Genomic DNA, 19,229 nt, shown 5'->3' with positions numbered 1-19,229 from the left:
GCACATTGTCCATATGTACACCTAGGTATTTGTATGAACTAACCTATGCTATGTTGGCATTGTGGACAACCACAGGTGTGTGTGGTCACCGACAGATATGGGGTCAAACACCATCTCTTTTGTTTTCTTTACATGAAGGATGAAATTGTGCTCATCACACCACTTGACAAACCTTTGAATCTCTGACCTGTACACAGTAGTATCAGCCTCTTAATACAATAGACCAAGAATGGCGGTATCATCTGAAAACTATACAATGTAATTATCAGGATGACTGCTGGTTCATTCATTTGTGTACAGTGTGAATAAGATGGGAGACCTCACACAACCCTGTGGGGCCCCAGTGCTAATGTCTCTAGACTCAGAGAGGGTTGCATTAACGCTAACCTGCTGAGTCTGGCTAGTCAGTAATGAGTGGTACCACCTAATGGTGTAGGGGTTAACACCCCTCTGCTTCAACTGGCCCTTCTGTTGCAGACCCGACTGCCATTGCATGCCCTTCGTGGAGAACGTCTTTATTTGTGACTCTAAACAGTAAACACTGTGGATGCCAGAAAAAGCATAAATCAATGGGGAGGCCACATTATGGTGGTGTCAGAGTAGTCATTAATTACGATTTCTGGGCACAGACACATGCAAGACAAGCTGGCTAGACAAGCTGGCTAGACTGGGGCTGAGGATGGGGCTGGAGCTTGGGAGTTGGGGCTGGGCTGTAACTGGGTTAGTTTGGGCTGGGATACAGTGCTATGAGAGAAGGTTTGGTTAGGTTAGTGTACAGGGTTATGAGAGCACTGAGGCTGGGTATAGCACAGGGTTGTGGTGAGTCTGTCACCTGTGAATGATCTATGGTGAGGCAGCGGCTGGGTGGGAGACAGATGGAAGAACGGGCCGCAGCATTGTGTTGAAGACAGAGATAGCAGCAGAAAGGTTACTGAATAAATAGAACACAGTGGAACATCTGCTGTTGACTTAACATAACATACCCCAGGCTCTTACAGTAGACTATGGGAGAATCTCAATTGCACTCTCCTTGCGTCCTCTCTCCTCGCCTCCTTCTCAAAACCCATTGGAGGAGAAAGTTAGAGGGAAGGGACCTCTGGCTTTCTCATCCAATGGGTTTTGAGATGGAGACGAGTAGAGAACAGAGAGCACGCGAGGAGTATGCAATTGAAATTCTCCCAATATTCACGAAAAAAAGGTGCTATCGAGAACCTCAAAATGTTCTTCAGCTGTCCTCATAGGATAACCCTTTGAAGAACCCTTTTTGGTTCCAGGTAGAACCCTTCTGGGTTCCATGTAGGGCGGGAGGTAGCCTAGTGGTTAGAGTGTTGGGCCAGTAACTGAAAGGTTGCTGGATCAAATCCCCTGGCTGACAAGGTAAAAATCTGTCATTCTTCCCCTGAACAAGACAGTTAACCCACTGTTTCCTGATATTTACAATGATGGCCAAAGAATTTGTTCTAAACTGACTTGCCAAGTTAAATAAAAAAATGTAGGACCCTTTCCACAGAGGGTTCTATGTGGAACCAAAAAAGGGTTCTCCTAGGCAAAAAACCCTTTTGGAACCTTTTTTTTAAGAGTGTACCTCTTAAGAGTGTCTCTCTCTCTCTCACACACATACACTCACTCAAACAGCACAGCTCGATCACACCAGATCATTACAGTAACTTCACTGAATACAATGATAGAGCTGTGTCTTGTGTACTGTTTGGGTGATAATCTTGTCAGGCTGTGGGAATCTGTAACATGAGTTAACAGTCCGAGATTTCCAGTTGATCCCGCATGATGGACTGATAGATTTACAGCAGTGTCACAGGAGGGATGGCATGCTTCACACAGGCAGCCAATACCATTGTCTGGTTGGTGTGTGTGTGTGTGTGTGTGTGTGTGTGCTATATATACCAGCCGATGCCTACATGCTTGCATAAAAGCCTTCAGTCCAAAAGCTTTTAATAAAGAGAGCACCTAACAGTGCAAAACAGGTAAGGGAACATCAGTAGAGGATTTAGTGATTATTATCAATCAAACTGTCTTATTATTGATTTGGTAATGTATTGCACTGATTGGTAGCTAGTTAATGTTAATTTATCATACTCATACCATGAGGGGTTTATGCCTCAACTGTAGTTTTTCAGGGATGTCTCTCTGACTCTATGTCTCTGATACTAAACAGACTGCTCTCTCTCTCTCAAAGGTTCAACAATGGCTGATGAGTAAGTACTACTTTTTAGAATGTTGTTACATAGGCAGTGTTTATTTACTCCTAAATAGCTCATTTGTCATATTGAAATTAATGTTTTGTTCAGAAGTGAGTGAAGTCCATGCATTCATATGTCTGTCTGTCTGTGTATCTGTCTGTATGGGTGGCTTTCTCTCTCTCCCTCCTTAAACTCTAAATGGCCATTGCAGTGATGTAAGTTTTTCTTTTAACTCTTTTGAAGTAAATCAAAATGAAATGTTTTGATGTGTACTGACTGTGTGTGTGTCCTCAGAATGCCCCCATGCCAATGGCTCCAAAGGTGGAACACACCAAGGTAGATCTAATGTAATAATTGTCCATCTGTTACAATGGAAATGTGTCTGGAACTCTGCTACCAACACAACACACAAAGTGCTCCCAACACATCTACAGGTGTTATCAATATCAATGTTAACTCTCCTCTCTTGTTTTACCTCTCTTGTTTTATTTTCAGGGAAAGGTATGACAGGTGTGGGTAGGACTGAGTGGGGTACCGCACGCCAGTCATAGAGACTTTGGCTAATTTTAGAGCTGGACGCCATGTTGCTGCCTCTGAACATTCTATTAATCCAGTTTAACAAGTATTTGCATTATCATTTTTGCAGTTCAGTTAGCTAGCTTTGTGTAGTTAACTTAATAAATTAATATGTGAACTGCTGGGCCACTATTGCCCAGGAAGAAGCAAAATGGCTGCTGCTGAATTATGTAATGTTGTGTAAATGTGTCTTCATGTGCTTTTTGGTTGAAACCGCCATCGCCAATCTCTCTATGTTTATGGCTCTGGGATAGACCTGAGTGGGGTAGGGCTGTAGGAATGTGTGGGGTAGGGTTGTGTGGGGTAGGCTTTTGAGGGGTAGGGCTGTGTGTGGTAAAAATGCATGGGGTAGGGACTTGTGAGGTAGGCCCATGTGGGGTAAGTCTGTGTGGGGTAAGTCTGTGTGGGGTAGGGATTATTGGGGTAGGGATTTGTGGGGTAGAGTTATGTGGGTTAGGGTTGTATATACAGTATTACAGTCTTAGAAAAAAAAGGTGCTATTTCGAACCAGAAAGGGTTCTTTGGCTTTCCCTATAGAAGAACCCTTTGAAGAACCCCTTTTGGATCCAGGTACAACCCTTTTGGTTCCAGGTAGAACCCCTTTGGGTTCCATGTAGAACCCTTTCCACAGAGGGTTCTACATGGGACCCAAAAGAGTTCTACCTTGAACCAAAAAAAGTTATACCTGGAACCAAAAAGGCAGATCTATTTAAGGAGCAATACCACATATTCCAACTGTTTTGAAACAAGCAAACTTCCACACTGGCTTTACACAGATGTGACCCAAATCTAGGACCTTGGAACAGAATGTCACAACCCCAATTATTAAACACTTATTTAAATATAATTTATTTGTTATATTTTCAGCCCAAGTCCAAGATCTCATCCTCCCGCAAGGTGTCACTGAAGGTAACAAAAGGTCACTGAAGGTAGCAAGCATGGACGCAAACACATGCACACACATACGCATGCACACAAACACACACACAAAAGCACCATCTCCTCCACACCGTCAAGCTGCTCAAAACAGCTGATACAGAGTAACAGACACACACACATCTACCCCCACCAGATCCTCCTATTGTCACGTGCATTGGAGGAGCTGGAGGCAGAGAAACAAGCCAGAGAGGAGGAGAAGGTTCGCTACCTGGGGGAGCAGCTCCCGCCCCTGCAGGTGTCTGGCCTGTCCTTGGAGGAGCTGCAGGTGAGTGACAGACAGTACAGCAAATCTGGGAGGAGCATGAAGAACTAAAGAGGTACTTTACCATTAGAAATAAGGGCTACCTCCCGAGTGGCGCAGCGGCCTAAGGCACTGCATCGCAGTGCTTAAGGCGTCACTACAGACCCGGGTTTGATCCTAGGCTGTGTCATAGCTGGCCGTGACTGGGAGACCCATGAGGTGGCGCACAATCGGCTCAGTGTCGTCTGGGTTAGGGGAGGATTTGGCCAGACGGGACTTCCTTGTCCCATCACGCTCTACCAACTCTTTGTGGCGGGCCGGATGCCTGCAAGCTGACTTTGGTCGCCAGCTGGTGCCGCTGGCTTCCGGGTTAAGCGAGCAGTGTGTCAAGAAGCAGTGCGGCTTGGCAGGGTCGTTTATCAGAGGTCGCATGGCTCTTGACCTGCGCGTCTCCCGAGTCCGTAGTGGAGTTGCAGCGATGGGACAAGACTGTAACTACCAATTGGATATCATGAAATTGGGGAGAAAAAAAGGGTAAAAGTACAAAATAAAATAAAAGTACAAAATAAGGGCTGCATGTATACTGTGTGTATGTGTTGTAGAAACTGTGTAAGCAGCTCCATACCAGGATTGACCAAGTGGATGAGGAGCGCTACGACTGTGAGGCCAAAGTCTACAAGAACGGCAAAGACGTATGAAACCACGTAACCACCTACAGTACTACACACATTCACACCTATTTAAACAAACATCAATCATCCATCATCTAATTGATGATCATTTTATTAGTTTAATGTCAGGGACCATGTACAACAAATAGCAGTCATCTGATCCCCCCCCTCCACTGCAGATCCACGAGTTGAAGCTGAAGGTGATGGACATGGGGGGTAAGTTTAAGAAGCCAGCTCTGAGGAAGGTCAGAGTATCAGCAGAAGAGATGATGAGAGCACTGCTGGGCACCAAACACAAAGAACACATGGACCTCAGATCCAACCTCAAGTCTGTCAAGAAAGAAGACATCAAACAGGAGAAGGTGAGCAAATATGAAACTACAGACAGACAGACAGACAGATATGCAGACATAGAATACAGACAGCAAAACTGGGATCTGGGATGAATTGATTCTGGCCAGCTAGGACTGGTTTGATGCAGTTATTTCTGGTCTGATGTGGTCTTGTTTGCCCCCGGCAGGAGGGCAACCTGGAAGTGGGAGACTGGAGGAAGAACGTGGAGGCCATGTCTGGCATGGAGGGCAGGAAGAAGATGTTCGATGCTGGCGGTGGCCAATAAGGTGGTTCCTCACCACATGGGGGTGGGGACACAGACTTCCATGACACAGAGGGGTAAAAAAAAAATGTAGGAGAGAGAATAGAGGAGAGAGAGTGGATATAGTGGGAGGGACTGGGAAAACCCGTGTCCATGACTGAACTAAACTAAAGGTGCACAACTCAGGTCCTAAAACAGGGCTTTTAGACACCACACTTCACACTTCTGAGTCTCTATGTCAAAGGTATTACTGCTGTAGAGCTCATGTTGCCTGCCGCAGGTTATAGCGTAGCTACAAAAGTGCCTATCTATCAAATCACTACTGTATTTAGTATAACCAATGTTTTCTCAAGTAGTATCTTTTTTTTATCAAGTTAAGTTTAAGGAATGTGAATATACTAAACTGCCCAATGTTATTTGTAAAAAGTCAGAAACTTGTAAATAGTAATTGACTTGCCTGTAGTAACATAGCCAAATGAAATGACATAACCACAAAAACATATTAAAAATCACTGTAATTCAAAAACCGAAGGTTGTATGTATGAATGTTTGACAGCCAGTTGCACAGCATGCTGTAGTACCACTATTATAGACTACTGTACATAATGTGTATACTGTATTATGAACATAGTAGTTACACGGTTACACCTGTGGCGTCTCATGAGTCAACAAAACAATTAGATGCTTAATTTTCTATTTTATGAATTGACAATTTCAATATAAATTTGACAGTGATGAATGTACTCTGCATACTACCATGCAGGCAGCTGACAGCATATTTCAGTGTGTGTGGAATGGGATGACCTTGTCTTCAGACATCCTGACAGTGTAAAGGCAGAGGCACAGTGTTAACCTTTGACCCAGGATATACTTAGCCTCTGTTCCTTCCAAGAATTCATTCCACTCTGACAAATGCCTCAGACACATCACAGGCGACCTCAGTATAACATCACTGAATGACCTCGGAATGACAGGTGAAGGTTGAGAATCAGAAACACCTCAGGCATGCAAAAACAGAGGCCAGCAGAGGTGGAACACAGGGTTGTGTGTCGGCTCACTCGCTCGTTGTCTGTATATGTACAGATTTTTTTTTAAATACTTGCTCACTCAGAATAGTTTTTTTGCAATTTTGTGCGACCAAACCACAAACAAACGTATTATAACATCACGTTGGATAAAAAAAATTAGGAACATCAAACTGTAAACTCTTTATTTATTGCTAAAACTAAAGTAGACCCATTCAGCTGCTCTGACTGACTGCATATTGTCACAGTCAGTGTAGTTTTACACTGTTTACTTGTTCAATATCAGCAATATTTCACAATAAAGAGTTTATGCATTGGCACAGCAATACAAATAGCTAGCTAACATTGTAGAAAATATTAATCAGTTGGGTCAGTCAGTGTCTCTCTGACTCTCTCAGGCTGGACCAGAACACCCTGCGCTTATGCTCCTCCGCCAGCCACTCCTGGTAGGTCTGCTGCTGCAGGAGTCACAGTGCTGTTCCATCTAGTTTGGCAGATAAAAACACCTGCTGACGTTTTGTCAAAACTGGTCATAAACCAGTACAACTCAGTCGCAGGTAAAAGGGTCTTGGTGGAAGGAGTTGATGTGGTCCAGGTGTAGCTCTTCCAAGGATGGTAAGTAAAGGTTTCGAGGCAGTCTCTTGATTTTGTTTGAACTAAGAGAGAGACCGCTCAGGTTTGTCAGAAGCAGGAATACATTGTGAATGAGGCTCTATCCCTGTCTGTGATAAGTTAAGACTTCTTTACCTAAATGGTTTTCACTCGAAGACAGGTGTTTGAGATGAGAGGGCCAATAAGAATTCTCCTTTAACTCAATTCTGTTGGGGCTCAAGTCCAGTAACTCAAGACACTTAATCTGATGGGCGTGGTTGGCGATAGCATGGAGTTTCCTAAACCTGTTTTTTCTCAGGATGACTTCTTTGAGTCCTGGGAATATAGGGTTGTGTTCACACTCAAAATGCCAAAACCATGCAGTCTGTAGGACCTGGTTAGAGAGGTCCAACACCTGCAGGTTTGGCAGGCCTGAAATCAGATCACAGAGCATGAAGTTCATAGCTGTCCCGGAGATCCTCAGCTTTACCAGACTTCTATTAATATGCAGTACCAGTAAAACATTTGGACACACCTGCTCATTCTACTTTGTAGAATAATAGTGAAGACATCAAAACTATGAAAAAAACACATATGCAAATGCAACAAATAATCTGCTCAGACCCCAACCAAGGATCATCAAAAGTCATGGTATAAATTCTCAGACAACCCAAAGATTCCTAGATGCCCTTCCAGATTCCCTCCGCCTACCCAAGGACATCAGAGTACAAAAATCAGTTAACCACCTGAGGAACTCATTTTAACCTTGCACAATACCCTAGATGCAGTCGCACCCCTAAAAACATTTGTCATAAGAAACTAGCTCCCTGGTATACAGAAAATACCCGAGCTCTGAAGCAAGCTTCCACAAAATTGGAACGGAAATGGCGCTACACAAAACTGTAAGTCTTCCGACTAGCTTGGAAAGACYGTACCGTGCAGTATCGAAGAGCCCTCACTGCTGCTAGATCATCCTATTTTTCCAACTAAATTGAGGAAAATAAGAACAATCCAAAATGTATTTTTTGATACTGTCGCAAAGCTAACTAAAAAGCAGCATTCCCCAAGAGAGGATGGCTTTCACTTCAGCAGTGATAAATTCATGAACTTCTTTGAGGAAAAGATCATGATCATTAGAAGCAAATTACGGACTCCTCTTTAAATCTGCGTATTCCTCCAAAACTCGGTTGCCCTGAGTCTGCACAACTCTACCAGGACCTAGGGAGACACTCAAGTGTTTTAGTACTATATTTCTTGACACACTGATGAAAATAATCATGGCCTCTAAACCTACAAGCTGCATAATTGACCCTATTCCAACTAAACTACTGAAAGAGCTGCTTCCTTTGCTTGGCCCTCCTATATTGAACATAATAAACGGCTCTCTATCCACCGGATGTGTACCAAACTCACTAAAAGTGGCAGTAATAAAGCCTCTCTTGAAAAAGCCAAACCTTGACACAGAAAATATTTAAAAAAATAAAAATAGGTCTATATCGAATCTGCCAATCCTTTAAAAACAAATTAGAAAAAACTGTTGCGCAATAATTCACTGCCTTCCTGAAGACAAACAATGTATACGAAACGCTTCAGTCTGGTTTTAGACCCCATCATAGCACTGAGACTGCACTTGTGAAGGTGGTAAATTGCCCTTTAATGGTGTCAGACCGAGGCTCTTAATCTGTCCTCGTGCTCCTAGACCTTAGTGCTGCTTTTGATACCATCGATCACCACATTCTTTTGGAAAGATCGGAAACCCAAATTGGTCTACACGGACAAGTTCTGGCCTGGTTTAGATCTTATCTTTCGGAAAGATATCAGTTTGTCTCTGTGGGTGGTTTGTCCTCTGACAAATCACCTGTATATTTCGGTGTTCGTCAAGGTTCCGTTTTAGGACCACTATTGTTTTCACTATATATTTTACCTCTTGGTGGTGTCATTTGGAAACATAATGTTAACTTTCACTGCTATGCAGATGACACACAGCTGTACATTTTGATGAAACATGGTGAAGCCCCAACATTGCCCTCCCTGGAAGCCTGTGTTTCAGACATAAGTCGATGGCTGCAAATGTTTTACTTTTAAACTCGGACAAAACAGAGATGCTTGTTCTAGGTCCCAAGAAAGAAAGAGATCTTCTGTTTAATCTGACAATTAATCTTGATGGTTGTACAGTCGTCTCAAATAAAACTGTGAAGGACCTCGACGTTACTCTGGACCCTGATCTCTCTTTTGACGAACATATCAAGGCTGTTTCAAGGACAGCTTTTTCCATCTAGGTAACATTGCAAAATTCAGAAACTTTCTGTCCAAAAATGATGCAGAAATATCCATGCTTTTGTCACTTCTAGATTAGACGACTTCAATGCTCTACTTTCTGGCTACCTGGATAAAGCGCTAAATTAACTTCAGTTAGGAACCAACATTTTTTATCATATTACTCCAGTGCTAGCCTCCCTACACTGGCTTCCTGTTAAGGCAAGGGCTGATTTCAAGGTTTTACTGCTAACCTACAAAGCATTACATGGGCATGCTTCTACCTATCTTTCCGATTTGGTCCTGCCGTACATACCCACACGTACGCTACGGTCACAAGATGCAGGCCTCCTAATTGTCCCTAGAATTTCTAAGCAAACAGCTGGAGGCAGGGCTTTCTCCTATAGAGCTCAATTTTTATGGAATGGTCTGCCTACCCATGTGAGAGACGCAGACTCGGTCTCAACCTTTAAGTCTTTATTGAAGACTCATCTCTTCAGTAGGTCCTATGACTGAGTGTAGTCTGGCCCAGGAGTGCGAAGGTGAACGGAAAGGCACTGGAGCAACAAACCGCCCTTGCTGTCTCTGCCTGGCCGGTTCCCCTCTCTCCACTGGGATTCTCTGGCTCCAACCCTATTACAGGGGCTGAGTCACTGGCTTACTGGTGCTCTTCCATGCTGTCCCTAGGAGGGGTCCGTCACTTGAGTGGGTTGAGTCACTGTCGTGATCTTCCTGTCCGGGTTGGTGCCGTGGCGGAGATCCTTGTGGGCTATACTCGGCCTTAAGTAAGTTGGTGGATGAAGATATCCCTCTAGTGGTGTGGGGCCTGTGCTTTGGTAAATATACTGCCTGTTTTGCCCTGTCCGGGGGTATCGTCGGACGGGGCCACAGTGTCTCCCGACCCCTCCCGTCTCAGCCTCCAGTATTTATGCTGCAGTAGTGTGTGTCGGGGAGCTAGGGTCAGTCTGTTATATCTGGAGTATTTCTTCTGTGTGAATTTAAGTGTATATATATATATATATATATATATACATACACTCTCTCTCTCTGGACTACCTGGCCTGATGACTCCTTGCTGTCCCCAGTCCACCTGGTCGTGCTGCTGCTCCAGTTTCAACTGTTCTGCCTGCGGTTATGGAACCCTGACCTGTTCACCGGACGTGCTACCTGTCCCAGACCTGCTGATTTCAACTCTCTAGAGACAGCAGGAGTGGTAGAAATACTCTGAATGATTGGCTATGAAAAGCAAACTGACATTTACTCCTGAGGTGCTGACCTGTTGCACCCTCTACAACACTGCGATTATTATTATTTGATCCTGCTGGTCATCTATGAACATTTGAACATCTTGGCCATGTTCTGTTATAATCTCTACCCGGCACAGCCAGAAGAGTACTGGACACCCCTCATAGCCTGGTTCCTCTCTAGGTTTCTTCCTAGGTTCTGGCCTTTCTAGGGAGTTTTTCCTAGCCACCGTGCTTCTACACCTGCATTGCTTGCTGTTTGGGGTTTTAGGCTGGGTTTCTGTACAGTACTTTGTGACATCAGCTGATGTAAGAAGGGTTTTATAAATACATTTGATTGATTGATATGGAATCATGTAGTAACCAAAAAAGTGTTACACAAATAAATAAAATATTTTATATATGAGATTCTTCAAAGTAGCCACCCTTTGCCATGATGACAGCTTTGCACACTCTTGGCATTCTCTCAACCAGCTTCTTGAGGAATGTTATTTTTTTACCTTTATTTAACTAGGCAAGACCGTTAAGAACACATTCTTATTTACAATGACAGCCTACACCGGCCAAACCCAGATAACGTTGGGCCAATTGTGCACCGCCCTATGGGACTCCCAATCATGGCCATTTGTGATACAACCTGGAAATTGAGCTCAGGTTCATCCTGTTTCCATTGATCATCCTTGAGATGTTTCTACAACTTGGAATCCACCTGTGGTAAATTCAATTGATTGGACAGGATTTGGAAAGGCACACACCTGTCTATATAAAAGGTTCCACAGTTGACAATGCATATCAGAGCAAAGACCAAGCCATGAGGTCGAAGGAATTGTCCGTAGAGTTCCGAGACATGATTGTGTCGAGGCACAGATCTGGGGAAGTGTACCCACAAAATTCTACATTGAAGGTTCCCAAGAACACAGTGGCATCATTCTTAAATGGAAGTAGCTTGGAACCAACAAGACTCGTCCTAGAACTGGCCGCCTGGCCAAACTGAGCAATCGGAGAAGGGCCTTGGTCAGGCAGGTGACCAAGAACCCGATGGTCACTCTGAAAGAGCTCTATAGTTCCTCTGTGGAGATGGGAGAACCTTCCAGAAGGACAACCATCTCTGCAGCACTCCACCAATCAGGCCTTTATGGTAGTGGCCAGACGGAAGCCACTCCTCAGTAAAAGGCATCTAAAGACTCTCAGACCATGAGAAACAATTCTCGTCTGATGAAACCAAGAGTGAACTCTTTGGCCTGAATGCCAAGCATCACGTCTGGAGGAAACCTGGCACCATCTCTACGGTGAAGCATGGTGGTGGCAGCATCATGCTGTTGGGATGTTTTTCAGCAGCAGTGACTGGAAGACTAGTCAGGATCAAGGCAAAGATGAACGGACCACGGTACAGAGAGATCCTTGATGAAAACCTGCCCCAGAGCGCTCAGGACCTCAGACTGGGGCGAAGGTTCACCTTCCAACAGGACAACAACCCTAAGTACACAGCCAAGACAACACAGAAGTGGCTTCGGGACAAGTCTCTGAATGTCCTTGAGTGGCCCAGCCAGAGCCCCGACTTGAACCCGACCGAACATCTCTGGAGACCTGAAAATAGCTGTGCAGCAACACTCCCCATCCAACCAGACAGAGCTTGAGATGATCTGCAGAGAAGAAAATGGGAGAAACTCCCCAAATACAGGTGTGCCAAGCTTGTAGAGTCATACCCAAGAAGACTCAAGGCTGTAATCGCTGCCAAATGTTCACCAAAGTACTGAGTAAAGGGTCTGAATTGTTACGTTAAATCTTTTTTTAACTTTTTATTGAAATAAATTAGCAAACATTTCTAAACCTGTTTTTGCTTTGTCATTATGGGGTATTGTGTGTAGATTGAGGGGGGGAAAACATTAATAAAAACTTAAAATGTGGAAAAAAGTCAAGGGGTCTGAATACTTTCCGAAGGCACTGTATGAGCCATCTCACCTGTCTGTCCTGGCTTTATACTCTCATGCCACCACACGTCACCATCTGGACAAGTTAAAAGCTCTGATGTAAAGTCCCTTGTTTAGGGGCCTGCGTGGTTCTGGTACTGATTCAGACCGCACATTTTATTTTTACTCCTTATTCTACACAAATTCATGGTATCCAATTGGTAGATAGTCTTGTCCCATCGCTGCAACTCCCGTACGGACTCAGGAGAGGCGACGGTCGAAATTGGGCCAATTTGTGCGCCACCTCATGGGTCTCAGGAGAGACTCCGTGCTAGACTGAGTGCTACTTGTGCTGCTTTAACATACTGAATGAATGAGGTAGTCATAAAAAAAATTGTCAAACACTATTATTGCACATAGTGTGAGTCCATGCGACTTACGTGAATTTTTACTCCTGAACTTATTTAGGCTTGCCATAACAAAGAGAGTTGAACACCTATTGATTCAAGACATTTCAGCTTTTCATTTTTAATTAATTGTGTTTATTTTTGTTTTAGGGGATTGATAAGTAATATCTTAATTATTGTTACAAATGTATGATGCTCATTTTCCTGCGTCTCTACTCTTTTGTTTGAAAATAAATAAGTTTTTACAGCATGGTAGACCGTTAGAGAGCGCCCAAGACTGGAATGTACAGCAAAACAGAAAGGGAGCGTAGACACTAGACAGAAGGTAGAAACAGCTGCCATGAGTCTGACTTCAGTAACAAAAAGGTCAGATATATAGACAAGGTATTGTGATACTCCCAATCACATTGTGAAATGGAACACCAAACGTAGCATTTTTTTAGCGGCATAAACATGATTTCCAGTTGTTTTGTTTTTTTCACACGGCGGTCAAAATAACACTGAAATTGTGAACATTTTGATAACGCCCTTTTTGTGTAAGAGCTGTTTGAAAGAAAATGCCTGGAATTTCAAGCCTGGTCAGGTGGGTGGGTTTTTTGGCACAGATCATGACATCACAATCTGATCTGATTATTCTGACCAATGACCAGCCATCGATAATTTGCATATGCATCCTCCTACTTTGAAGGGGTACGCGGAGTAGGCTCTAGACTAGAGTTTAGACGATCCAATTCGGGAAATTAGGGCTGTGTATGTAAATATATTAACATTTGTATCAACACGCCCAAATGATGAGACACAGCATTTCAATGGCAAAAGGAGGCTCATGGAAATAAATTATAAAAATTATTTGGAGTTATTTTCATGAAATAAACAGTGATTTATTAGACATACAGTGATGATTTAAATATCTAATGTAAAAGACTACATGGGGGCTTTAACTGACAAGTTCAGGTAGTATTTCCCCATTTCAAAAGTTTTCTAGTTGTGTCAACTGAACCCCCAGCTTCGCCGGAGCTGTAGAGAAGGCACGGAGTAACATTAAAAAAAATTGTTAACTTGCTCAAGGGGTTGGGTGCGGGACCCTCTTAAGTATAATTAGAATTAGAAAATTACATAGACAGCGCTCCCGAAGGATACATGCAATAGGCACAATGTGACATCCAAGAGTCAGTAATATGTAGTAGAGCTCTAGTAGCAGAGCTATGGAGCAGGCACTCGTGAATACAGCAGGCTTCATAATGCACATCGCATATTAAAGGAAATATCCCCATCCAGTACAGTAAACTTGCCTGAATCAGAAGTGATCCCCCTTTTCACGTCTTAATTCATTATATTAATAAAACAATGTTTTAAACCAAAAAATTACAATCACAGTGATACAGTAACATTGGTGCATTTTGTCAGTCAATAAATAAGCTGGACCCTGATTACATACAAATGCTGTATGATCCATGATGTTTAAAATGATGTGTGTGTAGGTGTGTATCGTCTCTGTCTTTGGTTAGGCAGCCCAGGATTGTCCAGACTAGTTCATCAGTACCAGTGACCAGAGCAGATCATCACTGCTCCCAGTTTTCTTCTTAGTCTCCTCATGCTACCAAAGACATCTGTCATTGTCTAGCCAAAGGAAAATATCCACACTGTGTGGAAAAGGTTTACATTTTTACTACAACAGTATCTCCTTAGAACAGGATCCTCGGTAGTGTGTTGTTAAAATACAGTAAATCAGTAGTATCATGTTTAAATAGAGTACCCAGTAGTGTTTTGTCCACCTTTTCTCAAATCCAGTTCTTGAAGTCTGATTCGGGACTGGGGACTGATTCGGACACAGGTTGTTATTTATTGTCATTAGTCTTGCCCTGGAGGCAGCTTAGCAGTGGTCATAAAATCTGTTTTGAAACCCCAACCACACTGCTAACCCAAACCTTAAATTAAGACCAAAAATCGTGAATTTTTAAGATACAGACAACTTTGACTTGGCTGCTGGCCCATCTTGCAGAAACAGCTCAGTTCTGCCTCCAGGGAAAGAATCATGACAATAAACATCAACCTGTGATTCAGACCTGGGACACTTGGTGAGTGACTGGCCAACCAGCAGTACTGCGGACCTACATGTTCAGATTTGAGTACCTCTGCTCTAGTTGTGTCTTTTTCCAGGACAATCAGTACTATGTTGTGTTCATCATCACCACACCCTCAAACCTTTTGAGTGACAGGGGATATCACCCAATGGTGTCAGGAATCCCCTCTGTCCTGCCCTCTCGTTAACCGGTCGACAGCTGTAAATGGCTGATGCGAGGAATGGGGACGTTAAAGTGTGGCAGTTTCCTTGCACCCACGGATGCGTCGTCGTGGGTACGGCTGCATCGCTGAACGTTTTGGCTGTGTTGTTGTGGGTTACGTGCCGCTGCGTTGGGTGCGTCTGTTCCACATGCCACGCTTAGAGTGGTAGTGATGCAGGAAGTTCCTCATGTAGATACGCTCCACCTCCAGACCCGACTGCAGAATCCTGACACAGAGCATGGGAGAGCAACATAATTCCTATTAATGATCAGATTGACAGAGTAGGCATGAGCAACAGAACACACACAAACATGCACCAAACCACCATAGACAGACAAACACACACCTGTCCAGCAGCTCCCAGTCCTCTCCTCCCCAGCGGTCAGTGAAGTCATGTGTGTTCATGCCTCCTGCAGCATCCAAGTCAGACTTATAGATCCCCAGCAGACCAAACCCATTCACCTCCCAGTAACCTGGAACACACACAGAGAGACGTGTGAGACGTGTGTGTGTGTGCACGTGCTTGTGTGTGTGCACGTGCTTGTGTGTGTGTACCTCTGGGCTCCCTGGGCGTAGCCCCACAGTCCAGTCTCATGACGATAGGAGCGAAGGCCATGTGTCCCTCCACACAGTGTTTCCTGACTGAGTCGATGATGGAGGGGGGGAAGTGGATGTGGAGGTCACACAGAAACACTATACTGTGCTCATTCTGGGGAGGAAAAGAGAATATTTATGCCCATTTCATGAAACTCAGTTGATGTATGGAACACAAAACGCTACACACCCACTGTCTGTCACAGTGATGATGTCACTGATCATGTCTCACTCACAGTGATGAGGTCGATGCCGGCCTGTAGACCAGCAGAACGCTCAAAGTTCCCACTCAGCTTCAAGTATTGGTACCTGGTACACAGAGGCAAGTTATCAGGGGTGAAAATAAGCCGCACAGTTCAAACATTCGCTTATCACAATAATTTAAGCAAAGATGCCAACACCGTAGGATTTTACACCATCATTTATTATTGCCGCATCTCAGCCAAATGAAAAATTAGCGAATGGACTAGAAAATGGGTGGTATATGCTCCAAAATGCAGTGTGGTTTCATATCTGCGGCGAGAATTTTTTTATCAAGGCAAAGATGAATGTCCAAGACCAAGACAGCAGTGGACAACACCTCAACATTAACTCAATCCAGGCTACAATTGACTTAATTCCCAAAAGTCATTATACTTTCTGGTGTTTTGTAACAGAGGTCTCTTTCCATTACTGTGTGGATGCTGGAATTATTTTAGAGTGGAGGAATGTGCACAAGTAGTCTACGGGAGGCTTTCGGATGATTTGTTTACATACCATTTTTATAATTTATTGCGCAATGAAATGCCACACACTGCGTACCTGTGCAGGGTGGATGCCTTTAGTGTTGTCTCTATGTCCATGTCAGTGCTGTTGTAGTCGGTGATGATGAGGTTGAAGTTGGGGTCTCCAGTGGTCTTGTACAGACCCTCCATGTCAACTATCAGTTGCTGCACCCAGCGGGCCTGGTTCTTTACTGACACACACAGATAGACAGACACCCACAAGAATAAAGCAATATATCGCCCTACAACAGTAGGAGAGTAGCAGTAGGGTGTGTGTTTGTGCGTACCTGGTACTATGAAGTGGACAGTGGCAGTTGGGTTCCAGTGAAAACCGACAGGGTTGCATAGCAACATCTCAGGGGCAGGGCGAAGCGGCGGGAGTCCCCGGGGGCGAGATAGTCTGTGGCGAATCAGAGCATAGATGTAGTGTGACAGGCGAAGGTGTTGGCCATTCACATCCCTCAGCTCCAGCTCCAGGAAGTACCTGCTGCCCTGAGCTCCATCCACTCTCCTCTCAACGTTCAGCACACGCACCAGGCTGAAACGCCTAGGGAGGGAGGGAGGGACAGGTTTAACACACACTCACACTTCCACAAACACATATACTGTACACACACACACTGACCCATGGTGTCTGTGGTTGAGTTTGTTCATGAAGGCCTTGACGATAGGCAGAGCGTCTCTAGGGCGGAGCAGCAGGTTACCAGACACGTTACAGCGGAGGTCTATCCAATCAGAGCGCATCGCTTGGAGGTCTAAAGGGGTCACCTGGAATGTCTGAGCCCAGTTCACCTCAGGGTCAAACACTGTTCGAGGGGTGGAGTCATAAGACAAGCCCTCCACCTCTTCAGAGTCTCCCTCAAGACCCCATAAAGACTCACTCACACCCACCTCCTCCCCCTCTCTCTCACCACCTCCCCCTCTGTCAACCCCTTCAACCAGACGGTCCATCCCTCTGACCACACCAGGGGGCAGATCCCCGTGGAGTGTGTTGTCATAGTCAGGTTGCGGTCGTGACTTTATCTGTGGTTGTGCTCGGAGGATGATATCTGTCTCTAGGACCTGGACTCTCTTCCTAGTCACAGTTGCTTTGTGGTCCAACTTAATTAGCGGTGGTTTAACCTCAGGCAGTCGTGTGGTCGACTGTTTGGCAACCGCTGACCACAGCTCCAGTGTACGGTTAACAAGTCTCCGCCCTCGACCGACCCTGATGGACCAATTAGAGACAGTGGGAGGTGGGAGGTGCTTCAGGGGATTGGGTGTTGCGTTACCCCAACCCCTCGGACCAGGCCGTTGAACACGCCGGTGCCTCCCTTGCAGCTGGGGAAGCCGAACTTCTGGTCCATCTCCCTCTACTGACAGGTTCTGGTCTAGTTTTTGTGGTGCGGGTAAAATCTTTAAGCCGGCTGAGTTCTGTTCTGCTGGTCTCTCTCTTGGTCTGGGTTGTTTTCGGTCTGCTGGCGTCCCTCCTGGTTTCTGTTCCCCTGCTCTGGACTTCACAGGTCTGAGCTGTTCTGCTGGTCTGTCTGCTGGTCTTTCTGCTAGTCTCAGCTGTTCTGCTGGTGTAGTCTGTAGTGATGTATGTGACCCAGGACCAGGGGGGATCTCCAACCCATCCTGTTCTGTTGCTCTGGTCTGGACTACAGCTTGTTGCTCTATTACAGCTGCTGCATTTGTTTCTCTCCTCTTCTTGTATGTGACAGTATCAGACATGTTTGTGTGTGTAGGTGCCCTGTCGGCCTCTGGCAGGGAGAAGAGTTTGCGTCGTCGTCTCTGAGCGTAATCGTCATAGTCGTCTCCATAGTCAGGAGGAGCGGGGTCTTTCTTACTAGCCCCTCCCACATTTGGAGGAGCCTCGCCATCTAACCCCTCCTCTGAGATGGCCTTTCTCCTCCTCAAGATGCCATCAACTACCAAACAACACGCAGACAGAGAAGAGTGTTAAAATAAAACAAAGGCCGACCTGCGACAGTTCATATACTTTTTAACCAAAGAAAAATGTGTGTCTCCTACCTCTACCTCTGGCTCGGCTCTCTCCCTCCTGCCCTTCTGGCTCATCCAGCCTCATGTACCTGGAAAAGCCATACCTAGAGAGTGGCGATACGGGGGGGGGGGGGTAGAGAGGGAATGTTACCATCTCTCTCTGACGACATTATCCATAACTTCAGTGATTGCACCCTGCCCTCTGCTGGTTGGTAATGGTAACGACCTCATACAGGATAAGCCCCTTCTCAGACCAGAGTCATAGAGGTTAGACATTTCACTGTCAGTTCTACTTCATAAAAATACAAACACTCTCCCTTTCCCTCTCCCGGCCTCTCTCCCTCCCCTCCTCACCTGTCCAGGTATAGGGGACTGTCGTGGTAGAAGCAGGTGTTGTCTGTCTCCATGTGTGTGAGCCGCGTGTAGTCGTTGGGATAGATGTAGGACATGTGGACCTGGAGACACACAAACATGGTAATAACACGCTCATTTCTGTTACTTATAGGGATTCGAGGTGGAATATTTATGGTACTTACAAATTGCAGGCCTTGGTATCGCAGCAGAGGGAAACCTTTGATGATGTAGCTGGGTTTATAGGTGCAGTCAGGTAACACGCCTTGTAGGAACCTACTGTCTAAGGCAGGGACTACACAGACAGAGTTATTTGTTCAATCTAGTGACTGTAGTGTTGTGTGTGTGTGTGTGTGTGTGTGTGTATGTGTGTGGTCTTACTCTGGTATAGGGTGTCGCGTGGGTCGACTCTCAGCATGTCGGCTGCAGGCTGGTTGCTCAGCTGGTTGTCGGGCTGGTTGCTAGGCGAGCGGGTGTGACTAGCAGCCGTTTGGGGTACATGAGTGATGTCACTCATCCTCAGAGCAGACTCATCTGTACACACACACAAACATCTGAAATACATGTCTGAAATAACAGTTAGGTAGTTAAAATTTGT

At 45.0% G+C, this 19,229-nt stretch overlaps 2 protein-coding genes across 4 annotated transcripts in view; one reads left to right on the top strand and one right to left on the bottom strand.

Moving 5' to 3' along the window:
* The first annotated feature begins 1,905 nt into the window (after positions 1 to 1,905).
* Positions 1,906 to 5,751, top strand: tnni1c (troponin I, skeletal, slow c). Of its 3 annotated transcripts, XM_070443114.1 has the most exons (8): positions 1,906 to 1,982; positions 2,195 to 2,217; positions 2,493 to 2,534; positions 3,642 to 3,683; positions 3,847 to 3,978; positions 4,557 to 4,646; positions 4,805 to 4,987; positions 5,146 to 5,751. In XM_070443114.1, the coding sequence occupies exons 3-8, from the start codon at positions 2,502 to 2,504 to the stop codon at positions 5,242 to 5,244; spliced, it is 579 nt and encodes a 192-aa protein (XP_070299215.1). In that variant the 5' UTR covers positions 1,906 to 1,982; positions 2,195 to 2,217; positions 2,493 to 2,501; the 3' UTR covers positions 5,245 to 5,751. The 3 variants fall into 3 exon arrangements, with proteins under 3 accessions (XP_070299215.1, XP_070299216.1, XP_023841455.2); XM_070443115.1 differs by lacking the exon at positions 1,906 to 1,982 and having other exon boundaries at positions 2,189 to 2,217; XM_023985687.2 differs by lacking the exons at positions 1,906 to 1,982; positions 2,195 to 2,217; positions 2,493 to 2,534 and having other exon boundaries at positions 3,210 to 3,683.
* Positions 5,752 to 13,509: 7,758 nt separating this feature from the next.
* b4galnt3b (beta-1,4-N-acetyl-galactosaminyl transferase 3b) overlaps positions 13,510 to 19,229 on the bottom strand; it is a 41,347-nt gene continuing 35,627 nt past the window's right edge. The window contains exons 10-20 of the mRNA XM_023985685.2: positions 19,013 to 19,165; positions 18,817 to 18,926; positions 18,635 to 18,735; positions 18,311 to 18,384; positions 16,923 to 18,207; positions 16,585 to 16,844; positions 16,335 to 16,488; positions 15,770 to 15,842; positions 15,495 to 15,648; positions 15,286 to 15,412; positions 13,510 to 15,165 (exon numbers count right to left, since the gene is read on the bottom strand). Of these exons, the coding sequence (XP_023841453.1) occupies positions 15,054 to 15,165; positions 15,286 to 15,412; positions 15,495 to 15,648; positions 15,770 to 15,842; positions 16,335 to 16,488; positions 16,585 to 16,844; positions 16,923 to 18,207; positions 18,311 to 18,384; positions 18,635 to 18,735; positions 18,817 to 18,926; positions 19,013 to 19,165 (2,603 nt within the window). The 3' untranslated portion in view covers positions 13,510 to 15,053. The remainder of the gene's footprint in view (positions 15,166 to 15,285; positions 15,413 to 15,494; positions 15,649 to 15,769; positions 15,843 to 16,334; positions 16,489 to 16,584; positions 16,845 to 16,922; positions 18,208 to 18,310; positions 18,385 to 18,634; positions 18,736 to 18,816; positions 18,927 to 19,012; positions 19,166 to 19,229) is intronic.

The sequence above is a fragment of the Salvelinus sp. IW2-2015 genome, linkage group LG4q.1:29 (assembly GCF_002910315.2).
Source record: "Salvelinus sp. IW2-2015 linkage group LG4q.1:29, ASM291031v2, whole genome shotgun sequence".
Classification (NCBI taxonomy): Eukaryota; Metazoa; Chordata; class Actinopteri; order Salmoniformes; family Salmonidae; genus Salvelinus; species Salvelinus sp. IW2-2015.
The sequence above is the reverse complement of the archived record's forward strand: the minus strand, read 5'-3'. Positions and strand labels throughout refer to the sequence as shown.

Coding starts and splice junctions, on each gene's coding strand:
- tnni1c (XM_023985687.2), top strand. CDS start 3,582: ATGTCACAACCCCAATTATTAAACACTTATTTAAATATAATTTATTTG. Junction 4,647..4,804: donor TCTACAAGAACGGCAAAGAC/GTATGAAACCAC, acceptor CCTCCACTGCAG/ATCCACGAGTTGAAGCTGAA. Junction 4,988..5,145: donor AAGACATCAAACAGGAGAAG/GTGAGCAAATAT, acceptor TGCCCCCGGCAG/GAGGGCAACCTGGAAGTGGG.